Below are 17475 nucleotides of genomic sequence, written 5' to 3' on the forward strand. Positions count from 1 at the left end.
CGCCTGCTTAGGCTGGCTTTGAACTGAGCTTCTCAGATCTCAGCTCCTGAGTAGCATAATAGGTAGGAGCTCCAGGTGCTCAGCTATTCCTGCTTCCAATGCAATGACACATTTTCTTTCTAAAGCTCATGTATTTTAAAGGAAAAGTTATAGAAACAAAAATTTATTTCACTGACCATAGACAAGACTAATTATAATAATTACCATCATGAAAATAAATTACTATGATATTAGCAACTATTAGAAATATGACAACACCAGTCTAGTAGATTAGTAAGAACACTAAAGTAACAACTACAATCATTCTCCATGACAGTCAGAAAGACTGAAAGTTTTTGAATGACTTACCTCTGTACCTCCGCACATCATTATTTAAAGACATAACTGTGAGCCGGGCGCTGGTGGCTCACGCCTGTAATCCTAGCTACTCAGGAGGCTGAGATCTGAGGATCGCGGTTCAAAGCCAGCCCGGGCAGGAGAGACCGTGAGACTCCTATCTCCAATAAACCACCAGAAAACCGGAAGTGGCACTGGAGCTCAAGTGGTAGAGCGCTCGCCTTGAGCTGAAGAGCTAAGGGACAACGCCCAGGCCCAGAGTTTAAGCCCCACGACCGACAAAAAAAAAAAAAAAGACATAACTGTATACTATTGAAATTACCCTACATACCATTCAGACTCTCTGCCATATATTGTGAATAACAGTTGTCACTTGGCATTTATTATTCCCTGCCATAACTGCTTAATAACATGTGCACGTCTATACATTGCTCACCTTAGCAGTTCTCTTTATATCCTCCATGGTTCTTGGGTGGATGCCTTGTGTAACATATATACTTAATAAGTTTCAAGTTGGGTCTACTACTTAAGAATCTTGAATCAGTTTGATTAAAAATATAAAACAAAATGGCACTGGTGGCTCATGTCTGTAACACTATCTACTCAGGAGGCTGAGATCTGGGGGCTCAAAGCTAGCTTGAGCAGAAAAGTCCATGAGACTCTTATCTCCAATGAACTGCTCAGAAAAAGCTGAAAATGGTACGGTGGCTCAAGTGGTAGAAAGCTAGCTTTGAGCACAAAGAGGCTCAGGGACAGTTCCCAGGCACAGAGTTCAAGCCCCAGGATTGACAAAAATAAATAAATAATAAAAGAAGACAAAATTAGACAACCCATTAACTATGGAGAATTCAATAATTTGCTTCTTTTGTTGGCTGTCAAATGCAGGAATGAACTCAGAGCACAAGTAATTTGTGATATTCTGTTTTGGAAGGAAAGCGAAGAGCTGGTGCCTAATGCATGAAATTATTGTGTGAATTCTAGTACTGTCCAAAAGCACCCACTATATTCTTGAAACATCAAAGTATTTTAGAAAAGAGTTAGGAGAAAATGTTCAGGAGTTTTCTGATTCCTTTTCCTTCTGCCCTTCTGATGGCTCATAGACACACAGCTAACCCATCTCATCCAGGTCTCTATAATTCAATATCAAGGAAGTATCTGGATAAGGACTGAGTACTAAAAAATGGGTTCCTTTCATGGATGCATACACCTGAAGCAAACGCTCTCATTTATAAATAAAGGCCAAACCAAACCAGAAGAAAACTGAATATGTGATTTATTATAGTTAAGATTGGTTTATAAGGTTTAAATATGACTGTTACAGTAAATAGCAGATGAATGCAACTTTACAAAAATCAAGATTTGATACAGTACAGGACTAAATGTGGCAATGGTGCATTGGAAAATGAATATTTCCTCAATGCAATTATCAAATCTGCAGCACCATTTAGAAGCTTCTACTAAAAACTCAAGCTGCAGTATTTATTACAAGCTCTACTTGGAACACAAGACTATCTAAATCAAGCAATAGATAAGAAACAGTGGAGTCATTCAAGCTTAATATTGTCAGATTTGGTACAGGATTAAAATACTAAGTGTTTTTTTTAATGTCCTGGTTTCAAATTAATAAATACAAACATAATATAAAAATATACACCAGTTGATAAGACTGCACTGCACTGATCAGAAAATTAAATCTCACTCTCATAGGTATGCAGGTATGTCTTGAGAGTCAGAATTTCTGAATAGCTACGGCTCGTCTTTCGGAAGAAATCCAGACTGGTGAGATGTTCAATATCCCTCACTCGAGCTGTGTGCATCTTTATAAGTTCTTCTACCCATTTTGACTCATCCTCTGAGCTCTGCAATAGAAATAGAGATTACAAACCAGGACACAGTAAAGCCACCAGCACAACCATGTTCATTCAATGCAGCACTATTCACCATAGGTGAGGTATGGAACTAGCTCATATGCCCCTCAATGGACAAATGGATCAAGCAAATGAGGCATATATACACAATCAAATTTTACTCATCTATTAGAAAAACTGATATTGTATCATTTGTAAAGAAATGGAAAAACCTGGAAACAATTATATTAAGGGAAATAAGTCAGGCCCAAAGAGACAAAAGATGTATGTTTTCCTTTATATGTATAAGCTAGATTTAGTTTATAAACCTATAAGTATGGTACACAAGTGTCTACAAAGGAATTAATTGATTAAAGGGAAAACTCAAATTGTGTTGTTTCTTTGAAAGGAAAATCAAAGTTCAACAAAAGAAACACCAGGAAGTGGCTACTTCTGAGGGGTGAGGTGTGGAGTCAAGGGGAAAGGAGTAGATGAATGAAGAAAAGAAGGGGAAAATGCAGTCAAAAGTTCAATGAATATCCTACAAATTTAAGAAGATTGAGAGAAGGGTGGGTAAGAGAGGAATGGGTGTTGAAATGTTGAAATGTTGACATTGAGCAAGACACAATGTATTCATAAACTGCTTTGTTAAAATAACAACTCCTTTGTATAACTACTTAAAGATAATTCTTCAAAGAAAAAGAAAAAGAAATAGAGCAACAAGAGTCAGGATCTTCCAAGCAGCTTTTCTAAATGGTCACTTTGCTTCCTGTCCACAAATGACCTGTTACACATTGCTACACAGACCCAGTGCATGTTGTTCCTTCCTCCCTGACCTTCCCATCACTCTACTGCATTCCCATTGGTAATATACCACAAGTACCTGCCCTTGGCTGCAAACATTTTCAACAGCAATTAGCTGTTCCAAATAAATGAGATGTGGTCTGAGAAGGCACTATTCTCAGTAGGTTCCGAGAATATAAATCAAAATTAGGAAAACCATAGACCTTGAGAATTCAATAATTTGTTTCCTTTGTTGGCTGTCAAATGCAAGAGTGAACACAGAGTACAAGTAACTTGCACTGTCTTTTGCTTCCCAAGGAAAGTGAAGAGCTGGTACCTAATGCACACTGATGTATGTGCATTCTAAGAGTGTCCAAAAGACCCCACTATATCATCTACATCCTCTATTGTAAGCAATGAATTCCTAGTTCAATGAATTTGACTTTATACAACACTGGTGCTACAGTTGGTGCTTTGGGACTGAAGTCTTAGAAATGTGACTCTTTGCTATGAGAACTTGGTTAAGTCATTTCTTCTCACAAGATCTCATTTCCTCCTAAGACCAGTCAATAAGGCTAACTCCAGAAGGAGTTAGAGGGAGAAAAAAAGAGAGAGAGGAAGAAATAAAGGAAAATGCAGTAAAGAAACATCATAGAAGAAAGGTAAGCAATGTCTTTCATAAAATGGGCTGCATGGCACAATTCCAGGTGGACGGCTCAGCTGTCCTACACTGAATAATCCATTTCATGTCTAGCTTGAAACTAAAAGATAAGGGCTGGGAAGGTGGCTCAGTGGTAGGGCACTTGCCTTGCATGCTCGAGGCCCTGGGTTTGATTCCTCAGCACCACATAAGAAAAAAAAGCCGGAAGTGGCGCTGTGACTCAAGTGGTAGAGCACTAGCCTTGAGGTGAAGAGCTGAGGGACAGCGCCCAGGCCCAGAGTTCAGGCCCCACGACCGAACCCCCCCCCAAAAAAGAAACTAAAAGATAATTCAGGGGAAACAGTTCTTTGGGTCTCAGAAAGATTTCCATTTGGAAAGAAGGTAAAAGATAATAACAGGGAGACATATGAGTTATGAGCTGAGCTACCTTCCTTATCAAGAGGAGCAGGAGAGCCTTCATGAAGGATTCTACTCCTTAAAGCCCCTGGAATACAATGGCCCCCAAGAGTCTTTCTAGAAGTCAAAAGGTGGCTGCATATCCCAAAGCAAAAAGTGTTCAGACATGCCCTTCCCCAACTCTTGACCACTAATGGTCTCAGTGAGCTACCGACCAAAAGCCAAGAACCTGCAAAGGTTTTCTCAGAAAGCTTCAACCACACAGACCTGGACAGGGAGCTCCAGCAGCTTGTGCCAGGCCTAACTAAATATGTACCATGAGGGTGTTGGTTCAGAAAGCCAGTGCCTGGCCATCTCAGGAGAAATGAAGAAATGGGAAGAAATTGCTTTGCAGGCTGAAGAAGTAAGGACTTTAGCCTTCCACACTCCACCCTTCTACCCAAACTAACCAAGATCTCTGCAATTCACAGGAAAGACCTAAATATAACGTTACCCACAATGCTACTGACCGATCTTCAGTGTGACCATATAATTAACAAAGTAGGAGGTCTCCAGATGGGTCAGGAACCCCTCCGAGTAAGCAGAATAAGCATGAGGTTGTATTTTTGAGAGAATATTCATATTGCATTTGTTTGATTTTTTTTAAATGGTCAGTGAGTCCAAAATTTCCTTTGTAAATGCAATCATTTAAACGTGTGGATGGGGGAAGAAGGCTTTCCCCAATTTACATTATAGCAAAGTAGGATTATAAAAACTCAAAAAGAAAGAACGAAAGCAGTGTTGTGCTACTTCTTTCCTTAGGAAGTAACTTGCCAATTTTGGTGGAAGAGTGTTCTCGCCAAGCTCTCATATGCTAAAATCTGGTTTCCAAATTGGCATTAAAAATATAGGCTACAGCAAGGTGCTCATGTCTGTAATCCTAGCTGCCCAGGAGGCTGAGATCGGAGGACTGCAATTTGAAGCCAGACCTGACAGGAAAGTCTATGAGATTCTTATGTTCCCTTCCAAAAAAAAAAAAAGCCAGAAGTAGAGTTCTGGGGTTCCAGTGGCAGAGCATTAGCCTTGAGACAAAGAAACTCAGGGACAGTGCCCAGGTTCTGAGTTCAATCCCCAGTACTAGTACAAGTAAGTCAATAATTAAGAAAATAAATAAATAAACAAACAAACAAATAAGTAAGCAAATGGATCCCTTTTGTGAAGCTATCTGGACTTCTTCATCATTTGTCAAAGTTGAGCACATCAATAGAGCTGATACTAAATGTACATACACATATATATGCACTATGAAAAATAAAACTCTATAATCTATTAACAGACAAGATACTCATGTGGTGTGTTAAACAGACTGCTACGTGGGCCCTTTCTTCTGTCCTCTTTGGTGGATAATCCACACACTTTATAGGTAAGTTTCTAGTTCCATGCCGGGAATGTACTTTCAAAAGCAAATACTAAGTACAAAAGTGCATTCTAAGGATGTGTGTCCTTGAACTCACATTGCAGCTCTCGTCGTTCTCAGGACGATGGGGAAGGATGAAGGAGGACACAGACAGGGGCCCATCACACTTGTCAGCAGGCTGAGTGAAATCCAGGCAGCTGGTGATGATGCTGTAGTAGTGAGTTGGAACAGGAATGGAACTGCCTTCCACATACCTGAAACAGCAACGCGAAACACAATTACAACCTTCCTTTTGTAAATAATCAATGATTACTGTCTACATCCTGCAAATTAATTCCCACTCAACTGAGTCATCTTTCACTCTATATCTCTGAGCATAATTTTTTTCTGCCTAGAATTCTCTCTCTACCTGGATATATGAGAAAGCTATTCCAGGAAAAAAAGAAATGGCTTCCAATCCAAGACTTGAAATCAGGAAATGGCAGAAAGATCAATGTTGTTAGAACAAAAACAGTGAGAAGACGCCGGGCACTGGTGTCTCAGCCTGCAATTCCAGCTACTCGGGAGGCTGAGATCTGAGGATCGTGGTTCAAAGCCAGCCTAGGCAGAAAAAAAGTCCTTGAGACTCTTATCTCTAATTAACCACCAGAAAATGGGAAGTAGCACTGTAACTCAGAGTGGTAGAGCACTGGCCTTGAGCTGAAGAGCTCAGGGACAGTGCCCGGGCCCAGAGTTCAAGCCCCACAACCAAAAAAAAAAAAAAAGCCGGAAGAGTCAAAGAAAACTCTGGTAGGTTTGGTAGGTTCTAAGTGCCAGGATGAGGAGTAAGTACATCAGGCCTGCTATTTGGGCAATAATGCTCTAATGAAGGCTTTTGTGACAAAGAATGTCACTATTGCAGCTGTAGTTCAGGAAGATAAAGAGTAGAATTGTAGAAAATGAACCAGAGTGATGAGACACTGAACTGAAGGCAATAATATCCCTTCCAATCTACCATGAGATCCTAAACTTGGTAGGAAGAACTCATTTGCCAGTTGTTGAAGCACTGGGGACAGAGTACAAACAATGAGCCTGACAGTACAAAAGTCTACTCCACCAAAGAAAAGGTGAGACATCCCTAATTTCTCATCTGGCTTTCCATGATCTTAATTTTAAACATCTTGCAAATATTGAAATCATGATTGAGCTAATAACTTAATTTTGGCTAAAAATTCTCATAATGCTCTGCAATAAAATAAATGTATACGTAAGATGAAGTTTCTCTTATGAGTGAATCAAATATATTTTATGCTATCGTATTTTTAAATAACTATTTTCTAAGTATTTTTAAATCATAACTAGACCCTCTCTTACATTTTGAGCTGCTGATTAACTCGTGCATATGTAATATCAAATGATAACTTATTCTCAATTTGTGGTGTGACTCCTGTTGTATTTTTCACATGGACTGTGAGTTCCTTGTGAGCTCACAATTTATCTTTGTATACCTCTAAGAACACTGAGGTCAGAGATAGAGTCAAATAGATTCATCTAAAATCTATATGCAATTTCCTAATGAGATAAATTGGATGAGAAATATAAACAATTCCCCACTTCTCCTCAACAATGGAAATGGAAATTACCATCTTTTTACTGAAGAGTGGTTGAAGAATAAATTTTCATTGTTAACTATTTTCATATATTTTCTTTCATGCAGTAGAAATTTTATTTACCACAAAATCCTGTGCTAACTACATTTAATCAAATGTTTAAAAACTGAAGAAAATGATTCAAAGAAAAAATTAAGGAGTACCAACTCTTTTCTAACATATGAATATTTACAAAGCAGCCTTGAGTGATGTCTTGGATTATAAATATCACACCCTGGATGAAAATGAAAAACTCACTGTTTGATTTCATCCTCTGTGTCACGTAAGCCATTGTAGTCATAGTCAAAAATGGGTCCACTTATCACATTAACTCCATTTCTCTCTGAAGCATATTTCTTCACCAATACCCTTTGGAAGTAATGCCACACCCCTGTGCAAAGACAAATAACAGTTTTCCTGAACCAGACCCCTTGCTTTGGTAAAATTCCCTCTAGAATGTATCCTATGAGCCAAGAGCAAATAGAGTTACTGTAACTTATCAGAAGTGCCTAGATGAAATTATGGAGCTGGAATCTGAAGGATGGATGGGCAGGCGTTTCCTAGGTGAAGAAGAATATGCAGAACATGCCAACAAGTGAACTGGATATGTAGAAGTATGGAGCTTCTGTGCCAATGGAAATAAGGCCTTCCGTTTTCTTTGCTTCCTTTATGATCTCATCCATATGCTTAGTCCCAAGTGAGTCTCCAAGATACAATCCATGCATCCAAAACTTGGCCAGGTGACATCATTTTTAATGCTTTTTCTATCCTGCCCCATTACCATCCTCTCTGAAATGAACTACCACAAAAGACTAGCTCCTTTTTTACTATAAATCTAATCCGTCTCTTTCTCCTCTCCTTTCCTCTTCTTTTCTTTCTTCCTCTCCTCTTCCTCCTTTTCTTCTTTTCCTCATTCCTCTCCTCCTGTTCTTCCTCCTCTTCCTCTTCTTCTTTCTTCTCTTTTTCCCTATGTCTCTCTCTCACACATTTACATCATACTACCCATTTCTAATACTTCATATAATTTTTCATTATAATTAAAATAAAAACCTCACTCCCATACATGAGCCCTGCCTGTCTCTGATTTTACTTCCTTCTTTTTCTCTCTCATGTATAAGGTTTTCTTCCTCCAATTTTGCCAAACCTGTTCCAACCTAAGATTTTAGATTTGCTCTTCCTTCTGCCCAAATTCATTCCCTGCCCTGTATGTCTGGTTTCTCCATACAATCCATTTCTCCCCTCTAATGTCACTCCTTCCGGGGATTTCAGAGCTCCTTCGGGTTCAATATTTGAAGAAGGACAGCTAGAAAAAGACCAAGTGTCAACTTGAGGAGAGAGACAGAGACAGAGACAAAGAGACAGAGACACACAGAGAGAAAGCGAAAAGGGGGGAGGGAGAGAGGGAGAAATAGAGTGGGGGAAAGGGAGAGCAACAACAATAAGACCAGGCAAAAGGCCAAATTTGCAGAAATTTGGCATTTGAAGAAAGCATTCCCCCAGGAAAGAAGAGAACAGCAAATTTTCCACACCAGCTTCAGGCTGTGTGGTGTTTCTTTTATTACTGGCTGGTCAAAAAAAGAGTGCATCCATAAGAAATAAAGGAATCCAGGAAATCCTGATTTGTAGCAATTAACTGAAGCTGTCTTCCAAATATCATTGAAAGAAATACACATATCTGACTTTCTGAGACATTTCTCATGTAAGGCTCAGAACAAACTAGGAAACCTTTAAAAACAACAACAAATTTTTACTTTTTACTCATAGGTAATAGATTCTACCTTTGACTTCATTCACTAAAAAGGACATCAAATAAACATTTTTTTCCTCTACTCATGGAAGCCATTTCAGTAGTATCGTGTGGTCTGCCGCTGTCACTTGTTCCTATTATCTAAGGTTCTGTCACATAACCCAATCCTCCTAAACCAAGGCCAGATAGGAAATAACTGCCTCTTTCCACCTGTCCCATAACCTCATAGGTCACTCACTGCAAATAGAGTAAAAGACCATAGATATCATTTCATAATGCTTTCTCTATCTTTGGATGGATGGATAGATGGATAGACAAATGGACAGATTATTTATTATGAGAAGCAGAAAGTCAGAAAGTGGAGCTGTGGCTCACATAGTAGAGCTCTAACCTTGAGCTCTATCAGTGCTCAGGCTCTGAGTTCAAGCCCCAGGACGAGCACCAAATTTAAAAAAAAAAATAAACAAAAAACAAAAACCCTAAAACGATTTGCATAGCTCTGTAGAATCTGAAGAGACCTTAAGCTCTTGCTGGGGGTCAACATTCAGAATCAATGTTCAGAATACAGGAGCTAAAGGACAGCCCTGCGAGAACCTTTTACTGTACTGCTCAGTAAATAAATACCAAGTGACTGCCAAAATTCAGCGAAGACCCTTTTTAACCCTGAAAAATATAAGCATTAAAATAGAAAGAACTGCAGGTAAAAAGAAAAATACACACTTTAACTTAGCTCCCACCACTTAACGACTTGGGTCACTTTCTGTGTCATCAGCTTCAGATTTCAGGTCAACAGGAGAGCATTTACATGAAAGGTCTTCAAAAATTATAAAGGTTAAACACACGAAAGGTATTACTAATATTAAAATTAATGTAGAGGTAGAAAAGGTAAGTGGTAAATTTAGAAATATTTATTTTCATAAGTAACAGTTTATTAGGCAAACATTGGACTTACGTTTGAAAGCAGGATACATTGGAACCATATTGGTTACAAGGAATGCATCATATTTAGCCTCTGGTGAAGAGCTCAGATCTAAACATTAAGAAAGCAAATAGTGTATGTTTCTTACCAAAATCTACATCAGCAGAAACAGTCTTCTAAACTGGTCCAAACAGCAGGAGGGAATGAATCTACTTTTTATTCTTACTCATTACCTCCTTTAGACAATATTTTCTACCTTCCTCCCATTCAACCTCTTTTTCCCCCACTTAATAGCTCTCTCTCAAAAAATTCCTTCCCTCTTGGTTATTGAGACTACTAAATATTTTATTTAGGAACTTGATTTCATTAGTGCAATTTACATTTTTAAAAAACTTTAACAGAGGGAGTAAGTCTGATCAATGTGCATTCTATACATATATGGACATATCAAAATGACTAATTGATGCTAATTTTAAAAATGGAAAAAAATCACTATAATTTTTAAATTTTCATTAGATCGTGAGAGATAACTAAAGGTCCCACATATCTTTAAGAGATCACCACCATTATAGTATTACTTAAAGGATTTACTATTCCATGATTTACTATTTCACTCTCAGCTTCTCATTTGTGGGGAGGAAAACTAAATTTCCCTTACACTTTAGAATTATCCTGGAAAACTAGATTTCTGGTCACTTGTGGGGTAATGGGAATGGGGAGACAATTCTCTCACATGGCCTCTCTTGAAGAAAACCAGAGCCACTAAAACCCTAACCAGCATGTGTCACCCTCTAGAACGTAACCACAGCCTAATGCTCTGTAACTTACAAGGAGGAAAGAGGAATCCATAGGACATCTGTTTATCATTTTTGTAGGCCAAACAGTTCTGACTGAAACCAGGAGACACACGGACATCAGGACGGACACAATTGGTCAGATGCTCAGGAATGCCAGAGACCTCTGCCTAAAAAGCCAGAGACAGTCAGTAATTCTACCACAGAGACAACCGATTCCAGAGGACATGCTCACACCAGATTGCTGTCTTGAAAACTATCCTAGCCCAAACCCTGCTGTCTTGACACAGTTAATATTCTGATACTGTGTCCTTTAAAATGGTCCTATGGTTAAATACAGTAAGCCAATTTTAAAACTTGTCTTTTCTACAGAAATACTTTATCAAAGTCTTTATAAAATAATGCATAATGACCATGCCATTGAAATAATGAAGAGGATTCCACAAAACTAACTCTTAGAAATAATAATAATAATCTAATACTCTTAGAGAGGAGAGGATATATACATATAAAAGGTACATCTATATGCACAGAAAACATATACAGAATGCATAAGAGTATACACATGTGTGTCCAAAGTACAAATCAACAAGGAGCTAGAAGGGGGCAATAGAAATATTTTCTTTATTTATATAAAGAAACTAAGGAATGGGTTTCAACTGTCAAGTTACTTTTTCTAATTATGATATTTATCTACATATCTCATCTTCATCAAATTCCAGCATATGCAATCAAGATGCTGAGTGTACTTTAATAAAACAGGATGCTGGCCAGGACAGGGCTATGTATAGACAGGAGGAATATGAGGGTTCTATTTTCCACTAAATCTTGGTGCTACTGAAAACTGCTCCAAAAAAAAATCAACATTTACTAAAGCAAACAAATAAAGCAACCCATGTTATGGCTTCTTTAACCACTGGGCAAAAGTTAACTAGTGTTAAATACAAAACGAGAAGAATTAGCATGCTCCCTATGATCATTTCACACATTGCCATGGAACTATTAGAACATCAAACTAAAGACTAGTTCAAAATATCCTGGATGAAATGAAATAGGATTTCTTTTATCAAGAAGAAAAGGGGATGAAGTCTACGAGAAAACTCTTTTAAGCAAGCAATAATCACAGTATTAATGTGAGGAATGTGATAAATGAAGAATATAAATTCCAATATTCTCAATGACCTGTTTAGAAACAGTATATGATGTCCAAAGTGGCATTAAGAAAACTTCACTATAACCACTTTCAAAGTCAGTGTGATACAAGATATCATATCGAGTCCGATAAAGCACTGCAGGTCTTCCATAGAGGAGATGTCTTTCTAGGAAAGAAAATAAAATAAACTACATTAAATGTATATTAAAACTTAAATCAAATGTTAAAGAAATATTAGGAGTGAGACAAGTGTTCTAAAATTTGCTAGCTTACTTATTAATAATGTAACACCTTCTCCTTAATTTAATCAAATTACTTTTCCTGACACTATAATGATTTATCTGATGTCCTCAGCATGGGTCAAGTTTCACAGTTAAGAAAACTATCAGGTAAATGTCATATTGTGTCAATGCAGTTTTTAGTTCTAAAAATTTTTAATGTATGACAGAGAAACTGAGAAGTAAATCTTGAAAATGATTCAGCCAATAGGATGGGATTTTTTTTTGTAGAATTAAATAACCTGACCTCTGAAAGGGATGACCAGATTAAACAATGATTTAATTAAGAAGAAGGCACTCTTGTCACTATTTGCAAATTGCACCTAAAATATGCATTATTTTAGCATCAAAAGTGAGTGGTAAGAAGCATTTAAAGTAAGCAGCTTTGTCAAAAGGGGGATAAACTCTTTAGGTAGGAACTTAAAGGAACATGTATAGATAAAATAAGTGGGCATTTATGAGAGTCATTTAAATACAGAAGAGAGAAGTTCTCACTTAAAATACCCAAATGCTGTCTGTCAGATTCCCCAAGGGAAAGCTCTCCTCTTAGGAAACAAAATAAAGGTCTGAAAACTTACTCTTTAAGGAAAGAAACTGGAGTTTAAAATGCTTCATTCTCCACTCACAGGCCTGAAGCTTGACTTTGGATAGGCTAAACCTTCCATCAACTCTTAGAAATGGGGGTCTTGGTAGTCCCAAACATCAGAGATTGAGACTTAGGCAATTCATAGTCCCCTAAGTATTAGTGGTTTTAAAAAATCTGTTTTAACTACTGCTCTATAGGGAAAAAATCAGTTGTGGCAATCACTTATTAAATTATGTATACATGTTGCTTTAATTAAAGGGTTGCCATTCTGGGTAGAATAGAGCAAGCCCTTCACAGAATATTTTGCGAACCCCTCCCAAGTAGAACTGCTGATTTGAGGCAGAATGGTACACACGATTGCAACACAAGCCTGTTCTAAGCATTGCAGTAAATGGAAAAGCCCTGCTGGGGCTGCCAAATTTGGAGGCCCACCCCAAAGAATTAAACATAACATGACAATATTAAATAAGTGAAATATAACAAACAAATTAAAAGCCAGCAAATCGTTCACAGTAGTACTTGGGGGCAGTAAACAGACCCAGACTTTCCTTCAAAACTCAAACCAAACCTTTTCTAGGTTCAAAATTTCCATTAAGGTTTTCCTTGTTTTCATTTTTGCTGCCTCTGAATTTCCTGGTTTCAGCTGGAAGCAAAAGTATCAGAATTCCTTGAGAAGCTATTCTGTTTCTTATCATTCAAGTTTTAATGCTTACCAAGCATGTTCCTCCAAACTCAGATTCAAGCCTAACCTCTCCTCTATTCCATTAAGAGGACACCAAAATAGCAGCCATGTTTCTCCATGCACCACCCTTCCGCACAGCAACTAAAAGCAACAGTTTGGACAACTGAAAGTCTCCACCAACTCTTCCTTCCTCCAGGCCTCCTCCACGGCTGATTTATTTGCAATGCCTTGCTTCTTATCATCATGAGAAACTCTATAATTTATAATATGATTTATTTATCACTGTCCAAAATATTCTGTACAGAATAAAATAAATAAATAAATGGGAAGGAAAGTATGAAATAATCTTGAAATGTTAGGTAGAAAGAAGAAAAGCAGTTAAAGAAGCACCATCTTTCCAAGTGTGTTTTATAACTTGTATGTGATCATTTAAATAAAAGTTTACAATACTCCACCCCAAAAGAAAAAGAAATAAATTCTCCAGTCTTCTTCATCAATCCTGTCATTTCTCTTCTTCCTAATATAACCATTGATGTATTCCCCCCATGAAACATGGGGTGGGAGAGAAAAATCCTTCTTTTTCCTTTTGTAATTTTTATTTGTGTGTGTGTGTGTGTGTGTGTGTGTGTGTGTGTGTGTGTGTGTGTGTGTGTGTGTGTGTGTGTGTGTGTGTGTGTGTGTTGGTCCTGGGGCTTTAGGCCTTGGCATGGTCCTTGTACTCAAGGATAGCACTCTACCACTTGAGCTGCAGCTTCACTTCTGGGTTTTTGGTGGCTACTGAAGATAAACGACACACTTTCCTGCCTGGGCTGGCTTCAAACTGTGTGATCTCAGCCTCCAGAGTACCTAAGGATTATAGGCCTGAGCCACTTGCACATGATTAAACCATTTTTTTTTATGTCAAACCTTGGGATGTAGAATGGAGATACTGTGCAAAGATAGTTAAGATAGAACACTTACCCTCCAAGAGCTCACAGTTCAATGGGAAAGACAAATGTGGCAGACATGACAGACATGCAAAATGGTCTGCACCATATCAGAGGTATCTTACAGTGTGTGACAAATCTCAGGGAACTGTTAGTATTATGCCAACCTTTGGTCCTCAGCTCCACCCAGCCCTGAGCAACCCCCAGCCCTGGAGTTCCCACCATACAGCTGGCCCCTCCCTCTCTCCACTGAGACCCACCTGAGCTCCCATCTACCTCACTTCCTACCCCCAGACCCTGCTGCTACTTAGATAGTGGAGGTCGCCATGCACTCCCTCTCCTGGAGAAATATGGCTCCTCTAATAAATGTTATAATCATCTTTCTCCTGTGCCTGCCTGCCTCTGCATGGTCCCCTGGGATGGATGTGGAGGATCTGTTCAAGAATCATAACCACTACCGTAAAGAGCATACAAAGTTAAGCCAGTGTGTCCTACATCCCAATTTATGTCTGTTGCCGTAGCATAATTGTTAATAGTACCTCAGTTACACTCAAAGTGCTAAACAAGTAATATGATCACAGAGTTGATGATAGAAGAGATAAGAGAGAGAAACATAAAGAAAAGAGGAGCACAAGGACTGGCAGGACATCAGGAAAGTTTTCCTCAGTGTAGTTTCTTCATCTCTGTTTGCTCTTTAGCTCTGCAAATATAAATTCATCTTGTTTCAAAACTTTGGGTTTTGTGATTTCCAAGCTTTTTGACACAACTGTAGTTTTTGGAATACAGCTGGAGTACACATATATCATTTTCTGATTTGTATTTTCTCCATTGTTACTCAGCATAAGAAAAAACACAATGGCTTTGACAATCTCCTAAAATTCCAACTACAGTCTCCAGCAGACAATTCAACTCTCAACCTGCTCCCCCACCACCCCCCACCTGCCTCCACCATCCACCCTCCCCCCTAAAAAAATACCCAGATCTTCCTAAAGCTTAGTAATTTTGAAATATGGATACTGGGTCTAACTGGCACCATCTTGGCATCTTGGTGGATGATGAGGATGTCCTGAAAACTCTTAGAGGTAAAACCCCATCTCTGCCCCAGGTGATAGGTGTGGCTGAATTCCAGAGGCAGGGGAGAGGACTTGGACAATAGACCACTGGATCTGCCAGACCTGCATCATGAACTCTCAAGACACTTTGAACTATTTCAAGCTTCCTGTGACCCTATTTGGGCCCTTTGACCATTTCAGCCGCCATTTTGCTCCATGCCTCATGTCTCCCGACTCTCCTAAGGTCACCGTGGCATCCTTCCTCGACTCTCCATTAGTTGATCTGGTTTGTTTAAATTGTTTTTCTGCTCTTTTCTCTTTTTTTTTTTTAAACTCTACTACTCTTGTGGCTCAGTTTCCTAACATTATTAAGTATTCAAGGCTGCAAGTTTAGGGGAAATGTATCTGCTCACTGTCACCAGCTTTGTAATGAAGACTCCCAATTCAACCTCTCAAAATGTGACTTCTCTGTCTTGCGATCAAATTGTTGTATCCAGTTCCACCAAAGAAAGAAGCTTTGCAGTTAAGAACCAGAAATGTGAAGATACCATTGGGCTTCATCTTTTCATCAGAGTATGACAGAATTACAGGTTTTCAGTCACAGACTGACTCCACTCATATTTATAAATGGTAGGTGCACCACACATGGCATTAAGTCAGACCAAAAAAAAATGTCTATGGGTCTCAGACCTTACACACTTTGAAATATTCACCTCAAGACTAGATAGACCACAAGACTCTGCCTCTGAATTACATTCTTCTGATCTCTTCTCATTCCCTCACTTTTTGATATTTACTTTTCAAAACATTTTGAATGACTTTATTGGCATAAGTAGTCTTGAGGTACAATAGAACATTAGAATCTATGTCTCCTGTCCAATTGGACCCATCTACCCATCGTTCATCTCTTCTCTCTGATATCTTGATGTGGATCTAGCTTCATCCATAGCTCTCAGGCATTGTTCCTATTCTGGAGAATGCCAAGCCCAGCCTTCCCTCCCTGCCCCACATTCCTGTTTACAACGCTGTCTCTGGCATACGGTTTCGTGCCAAGGTTCCCCTCCAGATAGCCACATCTGGCAAAATATGGCCAGATAAATCTTTTTAAGTGGTGTGGACTTCCCCAGAATGTACGCTTTTTTTGTCTTCCAAAGTTGGGTCATGCAGACTTGAGTTTGTGTTTCTTTTCCCTTCTCAGCTTCCTGATTCATAATTACCACCCACTGGCTAGCTGCCTGGGAGCCACATGAAATCCTTTCTCTGCTTTTATTTTCTGAAACATTCACTCCCACAGTAACATGCTCTTACATTTTACCACAAGATCTCCACACTAGGTTCCTCCTTGCCCTGTATCCTTTCTTCATATTTGCCTTCCAAGTGCTGATTATCATACATTGCCATTTCAATTGCTCCTGTGGGAGTACAGTCACTGCCTCTATTAGTGCCCTGCTCTTTCAAACTCCAACCCTTAAAACACCATGCTGCATTCATCTGCTAAATCTTTCACAAGAACAACAACTTTATAATGGTGACAGAAACTTTGAGGTACTCACTACCTTAGCCTTCTATCTCCAACAATGCCAACACATAATATCATGGTCAATATATGTTGATAAGCCATTTTTTTAAATACCAAGTTTCCATAGTTCTGCAAGATAGAATGGATGTATCAGTGCTACTTCCATTGCTGTCTAACAGAACTTGGTCTCTAGGTCTCATGTTTTGGCTCCTTTTTCCTCTCCTTAGCCTTTTGGGAAGAATCTAGGTTGATTCTGTCTGTTGGGCTAGTCTAGAGCAGGACCTATGAGGATGAAAGACAAACTCTTTTGGGTGTGAACTCTGCCTATAGAATGCAACTACATTAGTAATCCTTAATGAGGGACAATACTTGTATCAAAGCATCTGGTAGCCTGGTGCTGGTGGCTCATGCCTGTAATCCTAGTTACTCAGGAGGCTGAGATTGCAGTTCAAAGCCAGCCCAGACAGGAAAGTCCATGAGATGCTTATCTCCAATTAACCACCGGAAAACTGGAAGTGGAACTGAGGCTCAATGTGGTAGAATGAGCGAAAAAGTCCAAGGACAGCACCCAGGCCCTGACTTCAAGCTCCATCATAGAAAAAAAATCAACTTCCAAACCCTGAGATGCACTAAAATTTTCACCTGACATGTTCTTCAACACTTAGAACAAGAAATAATTTCAGAGGAACTCATATAGGCTTTTATGTCATATAGAACTAGTTAGATCTCAACTGAGCTCTTTATTGCTTTGTAATTATGTTAGCCTCTCCAA

The 17475-nt window shown here is 38.8% G+C and overlaps 1 protein-coding gene across 9 annotated transcripts in view; it reads right to left on the reverse strand.

Moving 5' to 3' along the window:
* Window positions 1–1585: 1585 nt before the first annotated feature.
* Enpp2 (ectonucleotide pyrophosphatase/phosphodiesterase 2) overlaps window positions 1586–17475 on the reverse strand; it is a 106235-nt gene continuing 90345 nt past the window's right edge. For 5 of the 9 annotated variants that reach the window (XM_069991313.1, XM_069991315.1, XM_069991312.1 and 2 more), the window contains exons 20-26: window positions 13093–13167; window positions 11690–11826; window positions 10542–10677; window positions 9747–9824; window positions 7306–7438; window positions 5517–5673; window positions 1586–2195 (exon numbers count right to left, since the gene is read on the reverse strand). In XM_069991313.1, the coding sequence (XP_069847414.1) occupies window positions 2025–2195; window positions 5517–5673; window positions 7306–7438; window positions 9747–9824; window positions 10542–10677; window positions 11690–11826; window positions 13093–13167 (887 nt within the window). In that variant the 3' untranslated portion in view covers window positions 1586–2024. The remainder of the gene's footprint in view (window positions 2196–5516; window positions 5674–7305; window positions 7439–9746; window positions 9825–10541; window positions 10678–11689; window positions 11827–13092; window positions 13168–17475) is intronic. The other 4 variants (XM_069991319.1, XM_069991317.1, XM_069991318.1 and 1 more) reach the window with 1 other exon arrangement.

This window comes from Dipodomys merriami, unplaced genomic scaffold (genome assembly GCF_024711535.1).
Source record: "Dipodomys merriami isolate MVZ:Mamm:240054 unplaced genomic scaffold, mDipMer1.0.p SCAF_4, whole genome shotgun sequence".
In the NCBI taxonomy this organism is placed as follows: domain Eukaryota; kingdom Metazoa; phylum Chordata; class Mammalia; order Rodentia; family Heteromyidae; genus Dipodomys; species Dipodomys merriami.